The sequence below is a fragment of the Conger conger genome, chromosome 14, assembly GCF_963514075.1.
Source record: "Conger conger chromosome 14, fConCon1.1, whole genome shotgun sequence".
NCBI lineage: Eukaryota > Metazoa > Chordata > Actinopteri > Anguilliformes > Congridae > Conger > Conger conger.
Window position 1 is genome coordinate 38,779,148 of NC_083773.1, and position 25,080 is coordinate 38,804,227.

At 44.3% G+C, this 25,080-nt stretch overlaps 4 protein-coding genes across 7 annotated transcripts in view; 3 read left to right on the plus strand and 1 right to left on the minus strand.

The window, feature by feature from the left end:
- Positions 1-638: 638 nt before the first annotated feature.
- Positions 639-5,004, minus strand: pqbp1 (polyglutamine binding protein 1). Of its 3 annotated transcripts, none has more exons than XM_061220915.1 (7): positions 4,706-5,004; positions 4,130-4,197; positions 3,835-3,946; positions 3,607-3,707; positions 2,675-2,860; positions 1,980-2,043; positions 639-1,545 (listed from the first exon to the last, which is right to left on the minus strand). In XM_061220915.1, exons 2-7 carry the CDS (start codon positions 4,194-4,196, stop codon positions 1,392-1,394), a joined length of 684 nt encoding a protein of 227 aa, XP_061076899.1. In that variant the 5' UTR covers position 4,197; positions 4,706-5,004; the 3' UTR covers positions 639-1,391. The 3 variants fall into 3 exon arrangements, with proteins under 3 accessions (XP_061076899.1, XP_061076898.1, XP_061076900.1); XM_061220914.1 differs by having other exon boundaries at positions 4,130-4,201; positions 4,706-5,001; XM_061220916.1 differs by lacking the exon at positions 4,706-5,004 and adding an exon at positions 4,435-4,502 and having other exon boundaries at positions 4,130-4,201.
- On the plus strand, positions 4,883-10,352 carry timm17b (translocase of inner mitochondrial membrane 17 homolog B (yeast)). 2 transcript variants are annotated; one of them, XM_061220917.1, is made up of 6 exons: positions 4,883-5,048; positions 5,654-5,753; positions 6,161-6,224; positions 7,258-7,386; positions 8,531-8,641; positions 9,242-10,352. In XM_061220917.1, exons 1-6 carry the CDS (start codon positions 4,996-4,998, stop codon positions 9,295-9,297), a joined length of 513 nt encoding a protein of 170 aa, XP_061076901.1. In that variant the 5' UTR covers positions 4,883-4,995; the 3' UTR covers positions 9,298-10,352. The 2 variants fall into 2 exon arrangements, with proteins under 2 accessions (XP_061076901.1, XP_061076902.1); XM_061220918.1 differs by lacking the exon at positions 4,883-5,048 and adding an exon at positions 5,080-5,263.
- A 2,385-nt stretch (positions 10,353-12,737) lies between these two features.
- On the plus strand, positions 12,738-17,336 carry praf2 (PRA1 domain family, member 2). The gene is made up of 3 exons (XM_061219850.1): positions 12,738-12,988; positions 14,029-14,246; positions 15,477-17,336. Exons 1-3 carry the CDS (start codon positions 12,774-12,776, stop codon positions 15,614-15,616), a joined length of 573 nt encoding a protein of 190 aa, XP_061075834.1. The 5' UTR covers positions 12,738-12,773; the 3' UTR covers positions 15,617-17,336.
- A 3,150-nt stretch (positions 17,337-20,486) lies between these two features.
- Positions 20,487-25,080, plus strand: part of LOC133109476 (voltage-dependent L-type calcium channel subunit alpha-1D-like) — a 42,707-nt gene continuing 38,113 nt past the window's right edge. The window contains exons 1-3 of the mRNA XM_061218799.1: positions 20,487-20,665; positions 22,179-22,284; positions 24,046-24,185. Coding sequence (XP_061074783.1) covers positions 20,499-20,665; positions 22,179-22,284; positions 24,046-24,185 — 413 coding nt within the window. The 5' untranslated portion in view covers positions 20,487-20,498. The remainder of the gene's footprint in view (positions 20,666-22,178; positions 22,285-24,045; positions 24,186-25,080) is intronic.

Below are 25,080 nucleotides of genomic sequence, written 5' to 3' on the forward strand. Positions count from 1 at the left end.
GTTGTTGTGCTGCTGTGACATTGCCTCGACACTAAAGGGATGGGGTGATGCGGCAATGGACATTCGCCTTCAATCACTTTCAACCGGAGCCCAACCTGATGGTTCATCAGAAGTGGTTTATTACTGCTTTGGGCGGACTATTCTCACACCACCAGTGTGCCAATTTTCGGAAATTAGTCGCAGTACACAGAGCTCCTAACCAGATTAAAATCAACTCGCTGTTGCTGCATTGTTCAGCGTCTGTTCATTGCCACAGGACTAGATCAGAAGTGGGACAAATGTGTAATTGTTTCAGATTCAAATACTCCCATGTATTGGAACCTGTGAAATACTCAACCTTCTGGTCCTCTTGGTTGGCTCAAATGCACCAGGCAAGACCAATTGAACACAGAAAAGTTATCATCTGAACCCATTACGGATTTGACCCAGGTCAGCTACAGATGGGAATCAGCCAGTTGGAGAACTCTGGCTCTGCACTCATGCAGCGGTTCCATGTTGATGTGCCTTTAAAATAAAAAACATTTTGGCAGCCTAACACCATAAGAACCAGCGTGGGACCCCTTGTATCAAAGTCCTATTCTGCCCTGGTTCTGTTCCAGGAGGTGTGTCTTGCTAAGGCGGAAAGAAGCTCAGACACATTCACAGGCAGCTTTGTTTATTAAACGGCTTCACGCACACAAGCGGGCGACTGGAACATGACGCATGTAATAGGCATGAGTATCCACATCTGGGTGTCAAACTCCAGTCCTGGAGGGCCGCAGTGTCTGCAGGTTTAACTCCAGTCCTGGAGGGCCGCAGTGTCTGCAGGTTTAACTCCAGTCCTGGAGGGCCGCAGTGTCTGCAGGTTTAACCCCTGTCCTGGAGGGCCGCAGTGTCTGCAGGTTTAACCCCAATCATGGAAGTGTTTTACCAATCGATTACTTAAATATATCACTCATGCGGAAACGCACTGAAAACCAGCAGACACTGGGGCCCCTCTAGGACCGGGGCTTGACACTCCTGATCCACAGCATGGTTCATTACTGAGAATATGAATCTTCTCTTTGACAAATGTACCACAGAACACTACCAGAAGGCCCCACTCGCCCCAGTTCCACAGCTGAAAAGTCCACTCGGCAGTTCAGTAAAACGACAGCTCCCAGGCATGTATTTTGTCAAATATTCAAGTTAAAAACAATGGCTCCACTGTAATAAAGTTAACTCATTCTGGACTGCTTCATCAATGCACCCAGTTTGCCTTCACTGTTAGAACTTGCATTTTACTGCTAGAAAAAAAAATGACAACTATTTACAAATATACTACAAGGAACAATTCTCCGGTAGTATTTTTTTTCCACCTTCGAGACTCGAGACCTGGAAGGAGATGATTGGACCATGCGGGTCAGGTGACCCTACGCCTCCTTCAGCTTGGTGAGCTCAGCGTTGGCCCTCAGCACGGCCCCGGGGCTCGGGTAGGGCCTCTGCTGGAACAGGGGCCCCGCCGCCGTGGTGTCCGCTCCCGTCTTCGCCTCGTTCCTCTTGGGCAGCCCGGTGGACCACGTTCCCCTGGGAGAGAGAGAGAGGGGGGGGAGTGGAGGAGAGGCCAAGGTTTACGAGTGGAGGGAAATTAAAATAAATGTAATCCATCGATTGCATGTCATTTTAACTGAGACTTCAGCCATTCTAAAGTTCATTGGTTTCAAGGCCCGTTTTGTGTTTTTGAATTTCTGAGATAAAAAAGGCTGCTTAATAGGAGAAAGCAGGAGAAAATCATCATGTAATCGCCCTCTAAAATGCCACTCAAACCTGGCTTCGCCCCCCACAGTGAGCCTGTGTTACATTACATTACAGGCATTTGGCAGATGCTCTTATCCAGAGCAACGTACAACAGTGTATAAAAGTGCACAACCATGACTCTATACAAGGTTACTTTTCCCTTTGGATTCTTTTTCCATTGCATTTCACTGACTTGCGGTACTACAGAGAGAGGAAAGCATTACCGAGGTGCATCCGAATATGCACTGGGGTCCATGGGGTCCATCTCCTCCATCTTCCGGTCCCTCCCTGAGGAAGAACAGGTCAGTTTTAGGCCCTCAGTCCGGAAGGAGACTGGTTAATGTGCGTCAGCCATCCAACGGTCCACGGTTTGCCGTTTGTTTGCATGCATTTTCAATGCAGTTAAGCAGGAAACATTTTTGTGAGACTGATTATGTATAGACAAACTGCCAAATTAATTTGAGGCCAATTAGGTATATCTATACAGACAGCCAATGTATGCATAAACTGGCCAATCAATCGGAGGTCGATAACGAATGTCAATATTTCATAAGTGTCCATACTGAGTGGTGGGAGTACATTTTTGTACATTTCTCATGCACTGCACTCTGTTCAGTGGCTCTGTTCACGCACATCATCTGGTTTCAGTGTTTACTGATGTAATACTTTGCAATTTAGTTCGGCAGCTGAACAAAGTTTCCTTGTTCCATTTGGAGTAGGCAGTGACGCCAGACTTATCCTCATTAATCAGTAAAACAAAGTCTGAATCAAAATAGAAAGTAGACCATGTCGATGGCAAACATTACAGGAGGTTGCATATTAATGACTGATATAAACACTGACGGATCATTTCTATAAATAATAACGGTGCGAGAATAGACCCCTGGGGAACCACGTGGTTGGCACTCTGGCGCTGTACCTCTCTTGCCCTTGCTGTAGGGGGCGATGTCGTCTCTGCGCTGCTGCCGCCTGTCCCTCGGCTCCTCCCGGTCTCGGTCTCTCTCTCGCTCGCGGTCGCGGTCTCTCTCTCGCTCCCTCTCGCGGTCGCGGTCCCTCTCTGGCTTCTCAAACTGCCTCTCCACTCGCTCCTCTCCCACATCGATCACTACGCAGGAGAGAAACGGAGAGAAGAGCACACTGAATAGCACCATTTACAGACAGCCCACAGACTATACTATAGAGCACCATTTACAGACAGCCGGTCTCACAGAGCACACTGTATTGCACCATTTACAGACAGCCTGGAATAAAACACAGAAGGGAAATTTTTACCTCTTCAAAGGCTGTGCTAAGATAATTAGCACAGTAAACACACACATACTGGCAAGCGATGAGCTATGAAGCCAGTATCCCTGAGCCTCTGATCCCTGAACACTGATCCCTGAGACCCTGTGTTCCTCGCATAACCACTGACAGTTTCATAAAAGATTGTCTAATAAATTGTTGGGCGTTATCCAAAGCGCTGTACAATTGATGCTTCTCATTCACCCGTTCATACACACACTAACACACCAACAGCGATTGGCTGCCATGCAAGGCACCAACCAGCTCATCAGGAGCATTTGCGGGGTAGGTGTCTTGCTCAGGGACACTAACTGCGCCTGAACCAATGTCGCCCCTGTAATAATAGTAATTTTTCCAGGTTGCTCAATGCTAATCATGTTGAACATTGTCCCAGTTTGCCAGGACTGACCGTTTCATTGCTTCAGAAACACCTTTTAAGAGACACCCGCAAAAAGAATGCTGGGTAGGATACACAGGGCCAGGAGATACAATACACAAAAAAAAAAAAAAAATCTGATTTACTGTTCATTCTCATTTACTCTTGCATTCTCTGGCATGGTACCGCACCTCGTAGTCTCTTTGCTGCCTTGGTAATCACAGCACCCGGGTCATTTGGAGACAGCCAGCAAACCAAGTCTGTTTCTATATTCCAGTAATATGGCAGGCCACTGTGGAGAAGGAGTGCGTTTATTAACGGGATCGTATGATGGTGACAAACTGAAAACAGTGAGAAAGTAGAAACAGAGCCAGCCACAGACACAGACTGCCTGACAGAGTCATGAAGAGATAACTTACCAAGCAGGGTCAAAAACTTTGTACCAGTTGGAAGGCAAATTCTCTACTCTGGTGGCCTCGTAGTCCACGTTGTTGTCGTCATAGTCTTCAGCAATAATCTCCTCTTCCGTTTCTAATAAGGAACACGGGTTTATTATGTGGTGGGACACCCACATTTCGAACAGGATCCGATTGCACACGATAAGACACAAAAACTGGATGCGAACAGCACACACCGATTACCCGTATTGATTAAAGTGTGTGTGTGTGTGTGTGTGTGTGTGTGTGTGTGTGACGGAAAACGGGGGGAAATTACCGTGATCAGATTGTTTCAATATTCCTCTCTTGGCCAGGCGTGCCAATAAAGCAGGGGGCAGCGGCATCCTTGCTAAGAGAAAAAATATATATATATTGTATTTTTAAAAATGGCATCTTCCGGCTCGTGCCATTCTAAATTACCGACCCAGAAAGACGTCTGTGCAATCAATTTACGACATAAACTTTCCAATAAAGGTCTACCATGAATCGCAGGACACCCTCCTGTTTTGAGTAAGCGAGGATACAAAATTGCATTATGAAGTTTGTGAGGAATACAAATTAAGAATGTAAAAACTGACATACTTCATGTTGTAGCTGGATGAATAGGTAGCTCACTACAGTAGTACAAACTAAATAACATTAATTAAACGTAAACGAAACATTTTCAAACAAATGTGATATTCCACATGTCGTTAGATACTCGTTCGTTAAGTTAGCAGTTTGGGACAGTTGCTAGATCAGTAGAAAGGTTAGCTCATCGCAAAAAAGCCTAAAAAGGCAAACAGAAGTTCAGTACGTTTATGTTTGGGGAAAAAACAAAAAACATCGAGACTAAACATCAGAAAGCATTTACCTTTATTGAATGAAACCAGCTGCAGCTACCTGTGCAAAAATAGTGAAGACTCGAACATATGGCCCTTTAAAATGACGTAGCCAAGGATGTCTATGTCGGATATTCCGAACAAGTATCAGCCAATCAAAATTAAAGTCGTCCGCATGGAAACCCAACCAAAGGGTAGATGTTTGTATGTTATATGTTTAAATTAACACATATGTGTGATAGAAATGAACAATTCTTGAATGTGTGCGGCAATTACATTAAAAGGACACTCCACAACAACCCCCTATTTCCGTCTCTGCTGAATGACCTCACATTGCTGGAGGTCCAATATGGAGGAATACGCTCGAGAACCCTGGTAAACAAAACGGACAGATCACCTTGCTGTCGTTATTCACAAAATGGCATTTCTGAAGTTTCATGTGTGAACGCGTCATGTTTTCTTAGAACGCGCATTGATGACACAAATCCTGTCGTATATGAAGAAGTTATATTTGGCCTCAACACTTAAGGCTAGCTTCGAAGCATTAGCTTGTTACTCTTTTAAACTAGCCAGCTGTAGTGAAACAACGAGTGAGTGTATTGTCACACCGTTGAGTGATGTAAAAATATTCACGAGCACGATGGCTTTGTCGGCTACAATGCCCCTCTCTCTCTCTCTCTCTGCCACCTTGTGATTTTAGCTATTTTACGACGGCATATAAACGACGAATTGTAAATAAAAATGCTCTAATGGCACATAGTCACCCTTAAGCATGTGCCTTATTGTTGACTTTTTTCCTCAGGCACTGTGAATGTTAATGTAATAAATCTCTCTGCTTACAGTTTGTGTTTACCTGCCTCCCACCTCATTATATTCCTAACAGTTTTCGCTCTCCTGTGCCCAACTCTTTCAAAAACAAGTCGTTTCTTTATATCTTTTTCATCACACACACTGTGTTGACATTTGGCCTCTCCGCTCAGTCCATGGAGGATCGTAGATGACTGTGGCGGTGCGTTTACCATGGGGGCCATCGGTGGTGGCGTCTTCCAGTCTGTCAAAGGCTTCCGGAATGCACCTGTGGTGAGTCCCTGAAGCCCAGCTCTTTCACGCATTCCGTTTTCCACAACTGGGAAGTTGGGTGCACTGACATAGAATTATATTTGAAAGAAAGACGCACACTGGCATAACTATGTGCTGGGGGTGCCAATTCTTGGAACCCTACTTTGGGGAAAACCTAATGGTTGCTGTGTGTTTTGGTCCATGTGGACTTAGGCTAGTGGCTAAAGTGAAATGTGTATTTTTGCTGTGTGTTTTGGTCCATGCAGGCTAAGCAGATGTAGCTAAGTGTGTATTTGTTCTGTGTGTTTTGGTCCATGCAGGCTAAGCGGATGTAGCTAAGTGTGTATTTGTTCTGTGTGTTTTGGTTCATGCAGGCTGAGCGGATGTAGCTAAGTGTGTATTTGTTCTGTGTGTTTTGGTCCATGCAGGGTGTGCGACACAGGCTGAAAGGCAGTGCTAATGCTGTGAGGTTCAGAGCTCCACAGATAGGAGGTGAGGTGTCCCACCTTCCCTTATCTGCTGTATCAGGTTTGTATAAGGTAGTGGGTTTTGCTGTGGAAGCAGCCTCGTAAACTCAGGGGTTTGTGGCAGGGCCCACTGTAGTGCAGACCAAGAGCATGTGTCAGATTGTAATGATGTTCCAAAAGACGAGCAAACAGGTACAGTGTCAGCTCCCACACTGATGTACAGGTGTGTAAAGGTAAGTCCAGCACTCCACTAGTATGAATGTGCTGTACAAACTGAAGTGCTTCCATTGGAATGCACTTTCATGTCAACATCTTGCCATAAACTATGATCTTTCTATATTCTTGGTATATTTATTGAACCTCCTAATGAACTAAAGAGGCCAACAATGTTTTGTCATATATCTTATATTATTTTCGAATATGAAATTTTTTTTTTTTTTCGAATAATCTGTACATTTGCCTTCTTCTGAGAGTATGCAAGTATGGGTAACGCCTTCCAGTTGTGCAAGAATGTATCTGCGGAGATTCTATGCAAATGCATTTTTTTTTCTTTAGTTCTGATGAAGGCTTGTATGGCTGAAACATTAACACTATCATTTGATCATAACTGTTATGTGATTGGATAAGGTAGTGGGTTTTGTTTTTGTGATTGGATAAGGCAGTGGTGTGTTGATTTCTGATTGAATATGGCAGTTGGGTGTTGCTATGTGATTGGATAAGGCAGTGGGGTGTTGTTCTGTGATTGGATAAGGCAGTCATGTGCTGTTACATGATTGTATAAGGTAGTGGGTTTTGTTTTTGAGATTGGATAAGGCAGTGGTGTGTTGATTTCTGATTGAATACGGCAGTTGGGCGTTGCTGTGTGATTGGATAAGGCAGTGGGGTGTTCTGTGATTGGATAAGGCAGTCATGTGCTCTTACATGATTGTATAAGGTAGTGGGTTTTGTTTTTGTGATTGGATAAGGCAGTGGTGTGTTGATTTTTCTGATTGAATACGGCAGTTGGGTGTTGTTCTGTGATTGGATTGTGATTGCAGCTGTGCTGTTCTCCTCCTCAGGTAGCTTCGCCCTGTGGGGGGGGATGTTCTCCACCTTCGACTGCGGCCTGGTGCGTCTCCGGGGGAAGGAAGATCCCTGGAACTCCATCACCAGCGGGGCCTTGACCGGGGCAGTGCTGGCGTCTCGCAGTGAGTGAGGACTAAGGCCCAATCCACACCAAGAACGAGAACTACGAACTATAACAATAACGTTGTGAGCATCCACACCGATGAACAGTAATGTTCTGTAAATAGTCTATCGGCTGTGTCATCCGCCATTTTGCACGTGACGCCTTGTAAAATTGGACTTTGATTGGCTGTCAATGTTTTATCGTTCATGCAGCTGGAAAAAATAGCTCTGAAAATGATCCCAATGATATCGTTCGTCACTGTCATTGTCGTTATGGTTGCGGTGTTGACCCCTGACCACCTCTATATCCACTGCTTCACTATCCATCCCTGTCTCTCTCTCTTTCTGCATCCTCTCTGCCATCTGTAAAATTTTACCTGTTGCTCTTTGTCCATTGGTCCTGGAAGGCTGCTTTTTGTTAATGCTTAATTTGCGAAATAATGCACTTTATTGCAAAGTTCATTCATCTTACCTGTTGGCCTGGGTCATAATGTTTTTTTTTGGAGAAATACAAAGTGGGTAAACCATGTGGCTTTGCAGAATCAGGGCCAAGGGCCTCCAGCATAAAGATTATTTTGCCTGTGCCATGCTCAGTTAGGCCCCTCCATAGCTGTTAACCCTTTGGCACTCAAACGCAAGTACCGTAAGAATCACATTCTTGACCATATACCTTTCCACATAATCAAAATGACTGCTATACTATTGTTTTGAGCCCCTATTAAAACCAGACTAAATTCTCAGAGCCTTCTCAATTTTCTCTACCAAAGCAAAAACCCCTTGGGATTTGCATGGAGCCACTTCACATTCGGCTTGGGACTGAAAGGGTTAATTGTATTTTCCACTATGTTAACTGAAGTGTCTCTCTCTCGCTCTCCCTCTCTCTCTCTCTGTCTGTCTATCTTTCTCGCTCTCTCTCGCTGTCTCTATCTTTCTTGTTCTCTCTCTGTGTCGCTATCCCTCTCCTTCTCTCTCTCCCTCTCATTCTCTCTCTCTCTCTCTCTCTCGCTCTCTCTCTCTCCCTCTCCCTCTCTCTCTCCCTCTCATTCTCTCTGTCTATCTCTCTTGCTCTCTCCCTCTCATTCTCATTCTCTCTGTCTATCTCTCTTGCTCTCTCTCTCTCTCTCTCTCTCCCCCTCTCTCTCTCTCTCTCTCTCTCTCTCTCAGGCGGGCCGCTGGCGATGGTGGGCTCAGCAGTGATGGGTGGGATTCTGCTGGCTCTGATCGAGGGCGTTGGGATCTTGATCACCAGATACACAGCACCACAGTTTCAGAACAGTGAGTTGGGGGGAAGGGAGGGAGGGAGAGAGAGAAACAGAAATGGGTCAAACACTGTTCTTTCTCCAACTAAGGTACATTACACCCATGCCATTGTTAGTCATGGGAAAACTGGTTTGTAGAGTTGCAAAGAAAAGTAAAAGAATGTACACCGGTAGAATTGATCAAGTTTGAAGTTAGCAAATAACTAATGGGACGTGTATACACAGTAAAGTATGTAAAAATAGAAAGTCTTCAGTGTTCAAATGTGGACTGTTTATAACTTTAGGGTCCACAAGGCCTATTCTTTTATTAATGCAAAAAAGAGATTTGTTGCTTGTTGAGACTTGCTCTTGTAAAAGAAGATTTCTAAGCCTATCCTGTTTAAATAAAGACATTGCTCATTGCGAGCCGCGACGTCGGCGGTTCAAATCCGACCGTCCGACATTTGTCGCATGTCTTCCCCTCTCTCTCGCTCCCATTCTTCCTGTCTCTCTATACTATATACTGTCCAATAAAGCTGAAAAAGGCCTAAAAATATCTTTTAAAAAAATAAAATAAAGGAATAAAAACCTATTCCTCCAGTGTAAAATGTGCTCCGTCTGTCTCTCCCATCTTCAGTGAGCCTTCCTGTGGACGATCCCAGCCAGCTGCCCCCAAAGGACCCAAACCATTAGGGGGACCGTGGGTTCGGACAGTACCAGGAGAACATAAGCTCGACACCCAGCCTGGGCCTGTCTGCCCGACCCAGTCAGCCTGACAGGAAGTCAGGGGTGGGCACAGAGACAGTGGCCCATCTGGGCCACCGTAGGGACTTCCTCCAAGTGATCTAAAGCCACTTTTTCAGTACAGGGATCTTAATAGACACGGACGGATTGTGCAATAACTTTGATAAGTGTGTATGGATTGGGGGTTGCACTGGTTAGTACTTTATATTTGTGTAGCAGGTATTATTGTCCAGTGTGTGTTTCATCTCAGTTTGTCAGGAGGGCAATTCATCTTCAAGCTTAAATCCGACCTGGGTCAAATACGTAATTGTTTTAGATTCAATTACTTTCTACGCTTCACTGAGCTTGTCTGGTGTATTGGAACCTATGAAATACTCTCGAAGTGCAAACTCTGCCAGACAAGATCAATCAAGAAAGGTATTTTGATTCCAAAACAATTACGTATTTGATTTACCCAGCTCTGATACAATACAAGTATTGATCCAAGGTAAAGCCTGGTCATTACGTCATTTAGACTCTGGAGCCATGTATGTACGAAGAAAATAATGACTGCATCCATTTATACTTCCCACATCATTCGCCACTAAACATCTGGCACTGCATCATAGGGTTTTCACCGTTGTGTTTGATTTCAAGTGAATCTGAGGTGTGATGATCTATGCAACATTCTTGTGAAAGAACAATTTAAGAGCACCTTTAAAACCGGAGCAGTGTTGTTGCCGGTTTGTGTTCTGCTATCCAAAACATTTATTTTGCTGCCAGCTTTGAATCTCTTGTCCCAATATACTCATTCTGCCCTGGTCTCAGATCTCAGAAGGGTCTGGGTCTCCCCCTAGCACCCCCCCTCCCTATTTATTCCCTTCTCTATATTTCTCTTCTCTCTAGTATTTTTCCTCTCTCTCTTTTGGCTTTTGTTTGTAAAAAACAGGACCAGCTGAATTTAGAGTGTAAAGTGTACATATGTTTATCAGTGGAGTGTAAAAATATGTATTGATGTAGTTTTTGGATTATGTTTTTTAGGAATAAAAGAGTTTCATGGTGAAAGAAATGATTTGTTCTGATTCTGTCCTGTTATTATGTCTCACTGCCATTCTGGGCTGGATTCTCTCAGCTGGATGGTGTGTGAATGATGGTGCAGAGAAAAATGACTGTTGTTTGCCCATCGTCTCTGACTGCTTTTTATTTCTTAGCCTCATAAAGGCTTCCTTGACTGCCCTTGGCACAACTCTGGTCCTCGTGTTGAAAAACACCAAAGGCAATCAAAATCATAAAATCAAAACTAGATAGTGAAAGCTTTCTTATGCATGCACTAAGGAAGTGACAGAATACACCTGTTTAATCGGAGACAGCTGAGAACTCAACTGTCCAATTACTTTTGGTCCCCTAAAATTGGGGGTATAAAATGGGATTCAATTCCAACATGGACCCTCAAATTTAAGGCGACAGTTTGTACTTTAACCCCATAGTCATCATTTCAGTGCACAGAGCCAAAAGAACATAAATTGCACCACTGTCCAAATTCTTGCTCACTGTATATTACATTAATTTAACAACATAGGTGAACAGAATTCAATTCCCTTTTGCAGTGACAAGTTTAATAATTCTTCATAGTTTCACTCACAGCAGGGTAGTCTCTGATGTCACTGCTGGGTGTTCTCCTCACACCTGTGAAAAATACTGAGTGGGGAAGGGAAGTGGCAATAGTTTGGTGTTTGTAACAAGGAGCCGGTCGGCGATCACACAGAATCCTGAGGAGAGAAAACCTTGTGCATTTCACATTAAGGGAGCAAGTCATCCTCACACCTCATGTCAAAATATTAAGAGAACAGTGCATAAGCATGGGTTAATCACTGCCCACTCTCCTCACTGATGGTAAAGCGCAGTATTGAGTTTTCACTCTTACTAAATAGTTTGCATTATGTCTTGGAGAAACAATTTATGGGCTAAGCAATAATTCTGTCCATCCTTCTAGATGCAACCCCAGTGGTGCCAAAGGGCCTTGGCAGCAGGTAATTAAATAATTAAAAATGCTTAAATGGCTCAAAAGTGTCATTGTCAAACACTACCAGCCTAAATCGCATCACGAAAATGCTTTTGTGTATTCCCCATTTGTGCTTTCACTGGATGCACTGAAGGCAGCTATAGTCATATTGGGAGGAAGGATCTTTTATAACAGGCTTTCCTTGTCAGTGGGACTTTGAACCTGTGGCCTAAAAGCATACATAAAACGGCATGCTAAAGGCTTCAATTACCACATCAGTAATGTCAAAAGCCTTAACATCAATGCATGCCACTATGTCATTCTGACCACTGCTCTGTATTGCTACTGTCCCACTGTTTCCATCAAGCAACTATTCCAAGAGGACCCTAGAGTTGATGGCCTAGAAAGGCTTTAAATAAAAAACACTGAAGAGCTGCAGTACCAGATGAAGGCACTCTAGTAGGTCAACAATTTTTCATGTGCAAGATATTTTACATTTTTATTCACATTTGACATTTCTCTCCCCCCCTGCTCTATTTATAGAAGTGTTGCAATAAAACAGAAATGAGACTTGTTTCTTTATTTTGTAGCTGCTGTGTTAAGATAAATATTGTGCAGTTATGGCATTCCTTGTGGCCCTGCCAGAGGGGTGGTTGAGTGTGATGGGGTCCACCACATCAGGGGGTTGCAGGGTGACCGGAGGGCTCCTCTCTCATGATGGCTGCAGTATTGTGGAGCACCATGCATGCTACCACAGTCTGGCAGGCTCACTCTGGGGACACCCTCAACCCACTTAGACAGCCAAAGGTCATCTCAATCCTGACCCTTGTCTAGCGCCACTGTAACCCTATTTTGTGGCCCTGTCTGAGGGTCAGGACAGGGGGTCAATGAAAACCTATGGCATCCATAGCCTCTGTCCCCAACAAGCAATCCATCAATGAGTCCTGACAGCAAGTGGCAAGAGGGAAAAACTAAGTGTCATGGTGATACAAACAAAATTCATAAGCTTGCAGTTTGTGATATGGTAAACGTTTCCGAACCGAGGGAATAGCTTATACCTACATTTACAAGTTATTGTGTCATTAAGCAATACTATTGTTAGGCTACTATTGGTAGAATGAATACTATTACTATTAGTATTTAAAATAATATTGCTTCATTGGCGCAAAAATGTGAAAAGGTGATACCGTATTACACGACAAAACAAGCGCTCTTGTCCAAAATACCGAAACGTGTGATTTTTTTCATGCGACTTCGGAAAAAAACAACCCAAAATCGCGTATTATAATGATGGAACCGCTCTGTCCGGGATGGTCAAGGGTCTCAAATTGCAAATGTAACGTTAACTGGAATATTTAAGAAGAGGAACCATCCATGTTGTAAACGAATCTGTGGGTCGTTTGAGAAGTCTGAGCAGGAGCACACCCCGATCCGCTTTCGGTACATGCTGGCTGGACTCGTTTCAAACATTTCCTTGAAGATGGCGGACGTACAGCCGCCACCTCTCCGGGCTCTGGATGATTTTCTCTTGGGGTCAGCGCGGTTCGCTGCACCAGATATCAGGAATTTGGAGAGGTGGAATAACCGGATTATCAACAACCTGCTGTACTATCAGTCCAACTATTTCGCGTCAGCAGCAATATTCATGGTTATAATTGGGTAAGGAGGACTGCCACGCATTTCAACCATGATCATGTGGCTAAATTAGCTTAGCTAACTGACGATGTTTATTGTGTTGCTAATGAAACCGACTATTATGTTGCCGTAGCGCAGTTACGCAGACGCGATGTGCAATTTATATCAAACATCCAGGTTAGCGGATAGTTAGCGCATTTGTGCAATTTCAAATGGCATTTTCCATTGTTTACAATCTGTCACACCCACTGCCGGCAGTCACTGATTTATGCTACAACTAGTTCAATTAGCTAGTCTAGCAGTCTAGGCGGCAATAACGCAGTTAACTTGAATAAGCTAGGTCAAACCTGTGACTTTGGCGATGACACTATGACGTTAATTTTCTGAGACATATCCTTGGATAGCTTGCAACCAGATAGGCTGTAGAATTTGAGCATACGAACACACTTCTCGCTAGTCGGTTGCTCTGTGCTACAGCTGTATAACTGTGCTACAGCTGTATAACTGTCCAACAGTGGTCCAGAAAAGCTTCCGTTCTGTTGGGTTTTATTTCATCTGGAATTGGCACACCTGATTCTACGAATTGGCAGCTCAACGAGATATGTAGCTGTTGAATGATGTGTGCTGTGTCTGGGCAGATTATGCTCTCTGTGCTGTAATGGGCTGTGCTGTGTGAATACAATTATTTGCCCCCTTTGTATTGGATATTTGTCACGCAGACCTTTAGTCATAATATAATAAGACAACGGGAACCTGAGTAAACGCAAAACGCATTTAAAATGTGTATTTATTTAATGAAAAGTTATCAAACACCCATACCGCCCACATATTTATTTAAAGTAATTGCCCCCTTAAACTGTATTGCACCACCTTTAGCAGCAATGCTTCCTATAATTTGATATCAGTCTTTCACATCACTGCGGAATAATTTCAGCCCACTTTGAAGAACTGCTCTAATTCAGACAAATTGGTAGGCTTTTTTTTTAAGCATGAGCTGCCTGTTTCAGATCCTGCCACAGCAGTGCTCCTGGGTTCATGTCAGGACTCGTGACTCTCTGTCTCAGGTACTTCCGGCCGCTGCAGCTGCTCGTGGGCGCCCTGGTGGTGACGCTGCTGTTCTTGGGGTTCGTGTGGGCAGCGGAGAACCAGGCCGCCGTCCGGCGCTTCCGTCGCACGCACCCGTTCCTCTCCCTCTCCGCCATCCTGGGAGGGGCCTACCTGCTGCTGTCCCTGCTCGGCGGCGTGGCCGTGTTCCTGTTCGGGATCGCCTTCCCCGTCCTACGTCAGTATTTTGGTGCCCGTCCCGATCGCTCTTACCCTCACCCTGTCCCCAACCCTCCTCTCTCCACTCCCTGCGTGGTCTTTGAAAAGATCGGTTTCTCTCCTCTGCAGACTGGGTTTCAATCATTCAGTATTTTAAGCAGTGTAGCGTTAGCATCATAGATAGAAGTACAACATGCAGTCTGTTACACAGTAACATTAACAGAAATGTACTGAAGTTACATTAATGCTCTTATCCAGAGTGGCTTACAGGGGAGGAGAAACATAAGTGCATTCACCTGAATAATATGAGCAATATTAGCAGGCCTAACTAAAGCACTAGTGCACATAGCTATGCTAACTGCAGCATTATCATGGGACTGACAACAGAGGGGCAGCATAGAGAAGGCCAAGGTTGTGGTTAGGGCTATGGTTCAGGGCTGTGGTTTAGGATAATCAAATCACTGTCCTCAAGGTCTGAGAACTGCTGGTTTTCCACCCTCCCTTTTCCTGGGAGTCAAGTGTGAAGTAGCACTGATTGTTCAGTTATTACCTATAATTACCTGGGAGAAAACCAGGGCCAGATTTGGATTCAAGGTCCAGATTTGATGATGGTTGGTTTATGGTTAGGCAGACTATGGTTAGGGTTTAGGGTTGGGTTAAGGGCTTGTGATTAGGCTTTAGGGTTGGGTTAAGGGGTTGGGGTTAGGGTTATGAATCAGGGTTATGCTTTCGAGTTAGGCAGATGATGGTTAGGGTTTAGAGTTTAGAGTTATAGTTCAGGGTTAGGCAGACAGTGGTTAGAGTTTAGGGTTGGGGTAAGGGTTATGGTTCAGGGTTAGGCTTTAGGGTTGGGCAGACGATAAGTTAGTAAAAAAAATCTTTCTTTCCCAAGTTACCCCTTATCAGGTCCCCTTTGGAATGAACTGCACTGGCCATTCAAAGTACTGGAGCCTTTAAGTAGGAAGAATTTGGTCCCTCTTGTGTTGGATTGTGTAAATAAAGATTTTAGGATCCATCGTTAGGCAGATGATGGTTTGGTTTTATGGTTGGGGTTAGGGTTTAGGGTTGGGGTAAGGGGTTGTGGTTAGGGTTTAGGGTTGGGGTAAGGGGTTGTGGTTAGGGTTTAGGGTTGGGGTAAGGGGTTGTGGTTAGGGTTTATGATTGGGGTTGTGGTTAGGGTTAGGGTTTAGGGTTAGAGGTAAGACATGGTGGTGGAGGTTATCTCTCAGTGCCTCTCTGTGTTGCGCAGTGATCCTGTGCCACGCCTCGGTGCGCCTGCGCAGCCTGAAGAACAAGCTGGAGAACAAGCTGGAGAGCATCGGCCTAAAGAGGACGCCCATGGGGCTGCTGCTGGAGGCCCTGGGGCAGGAGCAGGAGGCCGGCTCGTAGGCCGGGGGCCAGCCAATGAACAGAAGAGGAGATGAGGGGGCCAGCCAATGAGAGGAGGAGATGGGATGAAGATCTCCAGCACCACTGATCATCGACTCCCATGTCTTTTTCTTTTTTTATGTTATTTTATTTTTTTTATAATGAGGTCTCTGGTGTGGTATCCGGTCTCTTAAATGGTGTTGAGTCTGAGCACAGAACTAGGAATTATTTGCCCAGAACTAGGAAGAACTGTAGAGAGAGTGCTTGAAGCATGCTGCTCAATTGTCCAGAAATGCAGTAAATTATGAGTTATTTTCATGGTTCCATCATCCAGAACCATGTTGGACCACTGTGTTTAAGACAAGATTCCTACTTTTTCACACATATGGACTTATTTGAACAAAAAGTATCAAATACTTACGCTAGATGATCATGCAAGAAAGGTGTTTACTTGATTAACTATTTGTTTTATATTGTGAAGAATATTGCACAGAGAGGTTTTGGATAGGTTTAGAGTCAAGGTGTTTTATTGAATATGTCCACAGAGCTTGTAAACGGTATTAGTTTAGCTGTAGGTTGCAGCAGCTAAACTAATTCAGAGGAGTATAAAGTTTTCACATGTCTGTGATACAGAAATTATTTTAGAGTGCAATTTTGGGCAAAACTAATTCACTGGCAGGTTTTTTTTCCATTCGTACTGCTTCATACTCCAACTCTTACAAAGTGCCAATCATTCCAACTATAGTTATGAATAGAATTTCTGGGCAGGGCCTTGAATTCTGTTAATTTTAGGTTCAAATTCTGTGATGAGGCTGATGTGGCTTGTAAACTTTTTTAAATCATGTATATTCAAATTGCAAAGTTATATGGATACAGGCCTTAAGCATGTCTTCGTTCATTTTACATGTTTTCAATCCCCATTTTCCAATAGTTCAGAAAACTGAGAAGTTTCAGCACTGAATGAAGAGTGTACTCTGGTGTTTAACACAGAATGGATGGCAGTTAATATTCCTGGTCTTTCATACTGAAATATTAAATCTAGATACTTGAGACCTTAAGTTATTATATAATGCCATTGCAATTAGATACAGCCTTATTTATTCCTTAACCTGATTTACTGTCAAAAATTGGACAAGAATTGTCAGTGTGCTTTGGTCTTTTTAGATAGATTCCTACACGTGGGAGGGTATTGCCAAAATGTCTCTTAAGATGGATGGGTAGTATTGTAAGTATTGTAACTCCAAAATTAAGATTAATTGCTTTCAAAATGTGTTTTCTGCAAGCTGGTCAGAACTAAGGATCATGTACCATGGACACTACACCATAAACATTGTTGGGTAGTTTTTTCCTCTGTGTTTGAATTTAGTGTTTAGTGTTTTAGTGTTGGGAAACAGTAATGTGTTTTATTATGCTGACTTACGAAGGAAAGGACCACAATATATATGCTCATATATAATGTTCATTTTTTTTGTATCCATTTTGCTGTTTACTGATTTTGCATTATTATGAAGGACCGAATTATGAAGAGATTTTCACATTTCTGTTTCATTTCAAAGCACTAATCACAGCCTTTTACTTGTAAAACGATTGGCCTTTATTAACGCAAACTTGTATAGCCAGAGTTCTCCACACAGTGCATTATTTTGAAATGTTTTCAACATTGTCTGATGTGTATTCTGAACCTCTTTGTCATGCTTGTAATATCACATATTGCAGTTGGTCAAATACATGAATACAGAAATGACTTTGCATTGTGATTTGTGGCAGTGCTTGTTTAACTTAGTGCTATCCAGAGTCTGCAGATAATAGCCTATGTATAGTGTTGATGTAACAAGACTGAACTGTAGTTTACTCCAGGACTGTCCTGTAGTTTAAACCCTCACTGTTCATCACAGGTCTGGCCTGTACCGTAGTGGTTAAGGTACATGACTGGGACCCGCAAGGTGGTTCGATCCCCGGTGTAGCCACAATCAGATCCGCACAGCTGTTGGGCCCTTGAGCAAGGCCCTTAACCCTGCATTGCTCCAGGGGAGGATTGTCTCCTGCTTAGTCTAATCAACTGTACGTTGCTCTGGATAAAAGCGTCTGCCAAATGCCATTAATGTAATGTGAATTGGGATGGCTCATATGTAGGTGAAGGCATGAAGCTACAGAAAATGAGTACTTTCACTTAGCTTGAATGCACATGGTTTGTCTGTGGACTTTTTTTGCTTTTTGGCGCCATCCAGAGGCGCCATAATAAACTGCAACTGAGTTTGGGAGCTTTTGGGGGCGACTCCGATTTCGGGTCCCCTGCTCCAGCAACCCGTGCCCCGGTGTGACAACAGCATGAGCTGCTCGCGGGCAGTGAAGTGGGGTGCACCCTGCTCTTCATACTTGTCTTAAACGATAGGAATTTTTTTTGAAGAATTACAAAATATCAAAATGAACACCGCAGAATAAAAATAGTCATGTTTGTGTAAATACGTGAAGGTAGCACTTCAGAGAAATATAGCCTATTTAGGGTGTCTACTTATGGGTGACATTTTATTTTGCTTATTGACCGGAATAGCGTACTGTACGGGAGGCGTTCATTAACCTTGGTTTTCGTTCCATTGTAATTAATCCATTCAAGAAGAAAATATCTTGCAGTTCTTCACCTTTAATAAAATCATCTTGCTATACATATGCGGTAATAGTAAAAGAGAAATATCTAATTTCACCTATTTAATTCTCTCTTGCAATTTAGCCACAGTAACGTCGGATTTACGGAACAGAGCTTGACTGGATTTAGAGATTTCACCCCTCCCTTTCCGTGCGGCCCCTTAAGCGATGCACTCGCCCCTAATCCTCAACAGGTGGCTGGATACACCTAGCAGAGAGAGGGAGGATAGACCAAATGCTAAAACTTTTTCAGATTGTATATTTCATAACATATCTAAGGTTATAATAAGTGCCCACGCCTTTTAATTTTGCTTTTTTAAAAGTAAAGCGCACGTAAATGAGGCGGACGATTTCAAATTCAGAAAGGAGCAAAGGGATGCTGATCAAATGCGCGGGGCTTATCCCCAAAAATGTAACCATGTAAGGTGCTGGGTTCCCAGCGTCACTTTGTACTATGTTAAAAAACAGTCCACTCTGAGACTGAGTTAACTGCGAAAAAATTGAAATCTAGTGTTCCTTCAGGAGTTAAAGAGTATCCCCCTGCTCAGTTTCCGACATGTATGAACAGAACAACAGAGGTAAGTAGCCTACTAACAACTGTGTTCATTGCGTTAAAATAACATTATCGGCGTGTTAGCTATGTGTAGAAAAGTAACTCTAAAACGGTTTATGCCCCTTAATTTGCAAGATCTGACACCGAGGCGGTGCATTACACCTGATTACCCTGCTTGTAGTCTCAGTTCTGAGCACCAACGCCGTTAAACATCGTCCTTATTGTATTTGTTAAACTCACCCATCCACTGTTGTTTCGTAATGGTGAATGTTTTGATCCTCTGTACAATGCACACCGCCGTAGTAGACGTGTTAGTTCTCAAACTGTAAACGTTGTCCAGGGTGCTGGAACTGTTTCTGTATAGTCAGGTTAACTAATTAATATGGAGTTCCCAGACGCATCCCAGAGTTTTTACTGGTGTAAGGGCAATGATTAAAACACGCACGATTTTAGGCGTGTTTCAGAAGCATGTGAGACATTAACTCGTCACCACTGTACCATCGTGACTGAAACCTCTGCTTCGAGAATGATCGAAACTTTTAAATATGAAGTAGGCCTAGATGGCGAAAAGAGTATGTATAGCCACTGTAGTGTTTTGTGAACTTTGTTATTCATAGCGAGTATTATTTTAGCATATGATCCATCACCCTATTAGCATGATATGCTGTGTGCCAATGGCTAGATGGCCAAAGAGTGTGTCCCGGTTGCTTACAGGATCTTTCACGCTGATCACACAAATTAGGTCACAGATGTTCTCAGCAATATGGCAAGTTGCACTTTACCCCAGGATAAGGTCGCTCTGTAGCTCATTGGGTTGCTCTCTGCGTCTCCGTATTATTCTGTATCACACCATACTGGTGGTTAGAAACTGTGGGCCAGGCTTCCTAGAGCAGATAAATTGGGTGAAACCTACTGTATACAAATGAAAATACGTCATGCCATAGTTATATGCATTGCATATTTACCCTCTTTAGCCACATTATCCCAAATAGCGATGCATGCCATGACGAATAAAATCCCCATGTTCAGATTGTAAATGATTACAATATAGCATAATCAGGTAATACCAGGAAACATTGATAAGGGAAAGAATCCCTCAAAATATTAAAAGCGTAATTAAGAAATATTAACCGCTTAAAGCAGTGCTCTCAATCTCATTGGGTCGTGAGGGTCGTGAGTATTCTGGTTTCCATTCCATCTAACTGCGTTAAAACACTTAGACAATACAACACATTTCACTTCATATATATTATGTGCAAACCTATAGCCCTAATTGAGCAAATAATTGAACTAATGAGGCTTGAAAAAAAACCCTGCAAACACACAGCCCTCCATGGCACCAAGTTTGACACTACTGGCTTAAAGTGACATTTTGGGTAAACAGAAGGGTATGTTACAGTATAATGAGGATTACTGTGGTATTATGGGGTACGTTTGTTTTTCTCTTACTTTGTGATGTGCCATATCCTCCCTGCTTCATATGACTAAGTTCTTTTGCACTCTGTCCTCCCTCCATCTCTCTCTCTCTCTCTCTCTCTCTCTCTCTCTCTCTCTCTCCCCCTCTCTCTTCCGTTGTATCCAGCTGGCCAGGACTGGCTCTCTGGTGGCGGAGAGGGAGGGGGAGGGGGAGGGGCGGACCTCCCCAAAAAGAACCCCTGGCAGGAGATGAGCGAGCAGGCGGGCGACACGCTGACGCGCTCGGAGACCATGAACTCGGAGGCGGCCAGCTCCTCTGCCACGCAGCGGCGCAGGACTGCGTACGGGAAGAAGCAGGTGCAGGTGGGGGGGGCCGGGATGAGGGCGCCCCGCGCCCTCTTCTGCCTCACGCTCACCAACCCCATCCGCATGGCCGCCCTCGCCATCGTGGAGTGGAAGTATCCTTTACCCCCACACCCAGAACCACCGCACGCGCCCAGAGCTGTCACCCTCCAACCCTGAACCTTCTGCCCCGCCCAGAACCTCCCCCACCATCCAACCCATAACCTTCCTCCCCACCCAGAACCTTCCTCCTACCCTGAACCTTCTCCCCTGCCCAGAATCTCCCCCACCACTCAACCCATAACCTTCCCCCCTGCCCAGAACCTCCCCCACCCCCACCCCCCACCCTCCAACCCTGAACCTTCTGCCCCGCCCAGAACCTCCCCCACCATCCAACCTATAACCTTCCCCCCTGCCCAGAACCTTCCTCCTACCCATAACCTTCCCCCCTGCCCAGAACCTCCCCCACCACCCAACCCATAACCTTCCCCCCTGCCCACAACCTCCCCCACCCCCCACCCTCCAACCCTGAACCTTCTGCCCCGCCCAGAACCTCCCCCACCATCCAACCCATAACCTTCCCCCCTGCCCAGAACCTTCCTCCTACCCATAACCTTCCCCCCTGCCCAGAACCTCCCCCACCACCCAACCCATAACCTTCTCCCGTGCCCAGAACCTCCCCCACCATCCAACCCATTACCTTCCCCCTGCCCAGAACCTTCCTCCTACCCAGAATGTTCCCCCTCCAGCCCAGAACCTCCCCTACAAACCAGAACCTATTGTGGATGCGCCCCAAGTCTTGTATCTGTTAAGGCACTGTTCCAGTGTGTGGATGGGCCCCATGGTCCGGTGTCTGTTAAAGCACTGCTCCAATGTGTGATTGAAATCTAGACTGTACCGGTTTTGACTGGCTGGCAGCCACACAGGGTGACTCACAATTGGCTGCACCTTTCCCCAGGGAGAGAGGGATTAAGTCAGCCAGAAGCGCAGTGCCTCGTCGCTCAACAGCGCCCTCTGCTGAACCAAGCTGCACGTTCAGTGTCTTCAGGACTGCTGTGACAAAAGAAGCAGCAGCTGACATCACGTTTCAGAGGAGGGCACAGGGTCTGTACCATCAAAAAAAAATTAAATTAAAATAATCGTCTGTGCTCTCACAAATAGTTATTGGAATTTGGTTTATTAATAATAAAACAGACAGTGCCTAATCACAAATGGATATCTCCATAATGGTACCTAAAACAAAATTGACATTGGCCTATAATGACTCCCATGGTTTTTTTCCTTTGGAAGTGCGCTTTCAAGAAGTCTATCACTGGACATTGCAGCGGTTTCTCATCTTTGTTTCAAATTGTCCACAGACAGAAAATGCTCTGTCTTTAGCAAATAACAGTATATAGCAAATAGCAAATAACAGTAACATAGCAGCACTGGTGTAAGCTAATGAAATTGTTATTACATGGAAAACAGGAAACTGACATTCCTGGGAATCATTTTCCCGGTGTTAATCCCTACTCAGTGGTAAGAGTATTGGTATTTGGGAGTGACAGTACTGATGTTCAGGAGCAACAGTACTAGTGCTTGGGATGTATGTCCAGCCTTCCCCGTTCCACCTTAACCATGCTCCCTCAGACCCTTTGACATCTTCATCTTGCTCGCCATCTTTGCCAACTGTGTGGCCTTGGGTGTGGCCATCCCTTTTCCTGAAGAGGACTCTAACGCAACCAACCATAACCTGGTGAGTGTCTAACAGACCCAATCATAACCTGTTGAGTCTCTAGCCCAGCCAACCATAACCTGGTGAGTCTCTAACCCAGCCAATCATAACCTGGTGAGTCTCTAACCCAGCCAACCATAGCCTGCTGAGTCTCTGACACAGCCAACCATAACCTGGTGAGTCTCTAACACAGCCAATCATAACCTGGTGAGTCTCTAACACAGCCAACCCATAACCTGGTGAGTCTCTAACACAGCCAGTCATAACCTGGTGAGTCTCTAATGCAACCAACCATAAACTGGTGAGTGTCTAACACAACACACAAGCATGCAAGCACAGGCACAAGATTTGCATAAAGTGAATCTTATCTGTAATTTGTACAGCTCAAGCTAGGTTTTGAAACAGCTAGTAGCTGGTTGACCAGTTCAGACCAGCTCTCAGCTCTACATGGTTTAATGAGCTACCAGCTCAGACAAGCAGGTCAGCACTAGTTGGTTGATCAATTCATACCCAGCTCGATCAGTTTATCACCAGTTTGGCCATACTGGTTGACTAGCTCATATGTCATAGCTGCAGTTTTACACCTGGGTCAGCATCACTCTCTGTCTCGCTTCTGTCTTTGTCTGCTATTACACAGCTCTCTGGTTACAGACATTCACAGACTGGTCTTCAGTCTTTTTGTTCAGATGTTCTTTGCCAAAATGAGGGCTGGTTTTAAAAGAAAATGTCTGCCAGCGAACTGCAGCCTGTGATAGAAGATGTGGAGAAGATTGCAGGTCACTAGTCCTCGCCCTTCTGCGCAGGATGATCTCTGACCCCGGGGCTAAAGCTTCAGACCCTGCAGCTCAGTCGTGTGGCATTAGTGTGTCTTAGTCACAGGGTTAAAAGTTTGGCAGTCTAATTAGAAATGTGGTGTGTCCTGGGACCAGATCAGCTTAAAGGGACCTGTTACCACAGTGATTTGTGTGCAGACTGACCTAGTGCACCATACAGTTATGGATTTTAAAAAAAGTGCAAGAAGGACGATATTAAATTGATTAACGTTTTTAGAGTTTGGGAGAGCTGCTGTATGGGCAGGGCTTTTGGGCCACAGTGATTTTGAGATGGTTTTAATGGTACAATAGGTAAGATTTTTGAGTTAAAATATTACAAGACCATTGTAAATCTCACTGACATTGACTCACCCTCTGCCTGTGTTTATAGTCCTTAAATTCAGGTTTCAAAATATGCAGTTGACGGGCCGGCACTCTGTACCAAAACATTGTACAACAACCCCACACATCCAAGGGGTTGTTTTGTTTGAAAGTTCTGCTGCATTTTCCCTCCTGTGTTGTCGCGTTGGTTTATGGTGAAATTCTCCTTTCAGGGAGGTGGTTAGGACAACAAAAAACAAGAAAGGACCACATACTTAGCATACTACTCCCACGAAATTTCAGGCTGTTTTTCATTGAAATGTATCACAAGTAATATGCTAAGTATCCGGGTTCGAACACAGCCATGTCAGTCCCACAGTGTCTTTCCCCAAACAGGAGGAAGAAGTAGAAAAGAGACTGACTGGTGTTTTTCAGTGTTTTTTGTATTGCAGTGTGCGGTTAGCAGTCTCTCGTTTGTCGTATATTGTTAGCTCCACACACCTGCAGTACTTCTTGTGTTGACACAGCGCGACAACATTGTCTTGTTTCCGTTGAAATATGAACGGACTGAATCATTAGATGCCGTTCTTCAGTAAAGTGAAGCGCTTTCCAGTCGTCCTGCTGACTCTCCCTCTCCGCCGCTCTGCAGGAGAAAGTGGAGTACGTGTTCATGATCATCTTCACCATCGAGACCTTCATGAAGATCCTGGCCTACGGCCTGGTGATGCACCCCAATGCTTACACGCGAAACGGCTGGAACTTGCTGGATTTCGTCATTGTCATCGTTGGGTACGACGGTCCTTCTTTTTCTCTCCTTACTCCATCCTTATTGCCACTGAATACACATTCCCCTTCTCTTCCATAGATATTAGTTCCCCTCTTTTAATGGACATTTATTTTGCCGTACTTTCCGCGCACACCTGCTTTGCAGTTGCACTCTGATCCATCAATATAGTATCATTTTTTATGACACTTTAATGTCCTGTTTTATTAAATATTACTATCCTGCTTTATTAAGCACTATTACCACGTAGCACACATGACAAAAGTCTGCATAGTGTTACTGTCCCTGTTTGTCTGTCCTACCCCCTTGTAACCTGTTTTTAGCAGTGAAGAGTCATGGTTTTTCTTTAATCCTCTCGAGTTCAAAATTCATGACTAACTTCCTCTGCCAGGTCCAGCCAATACTGGGCTCTGTTCGCTCAGGAGGTGTCCAGGAGGTGTTTGTCTCCCTGTTCCTTTGGGGAGAGTTGTGTGTTCGTGAACAGTTCCCATTTCTTTATCCCTTTAAGGTGCAATACCACAAATATACGATTAAAATGTTCGTAACTGAACATTGTAATGCTGGCGTAAGGTGATGTATGATCAGGCGATGAATACCTCTACATTGTAAGTCGCCAACCTTCCATTATTGCGTGATTTTCATCTTGAACACTGTCGTTCATAAAAAGAATAAACTAAGAATGCATCACAGAAATGGAGTCATAGCCAACTCAAGACATGGAAGCTAGTCGATGTCGTTGAAGATAATTACAGATGAGATATCAACATTCAATAATAAGGTTGTCATGACAATTGAGCCAGCGATGGGCACAATGATGATAGCGATGACATCAAATCATCCATCGTTCCAGTATAAACTAAAATTTGTTGCGACCGACCATTAATTGTGATAATCACTAGT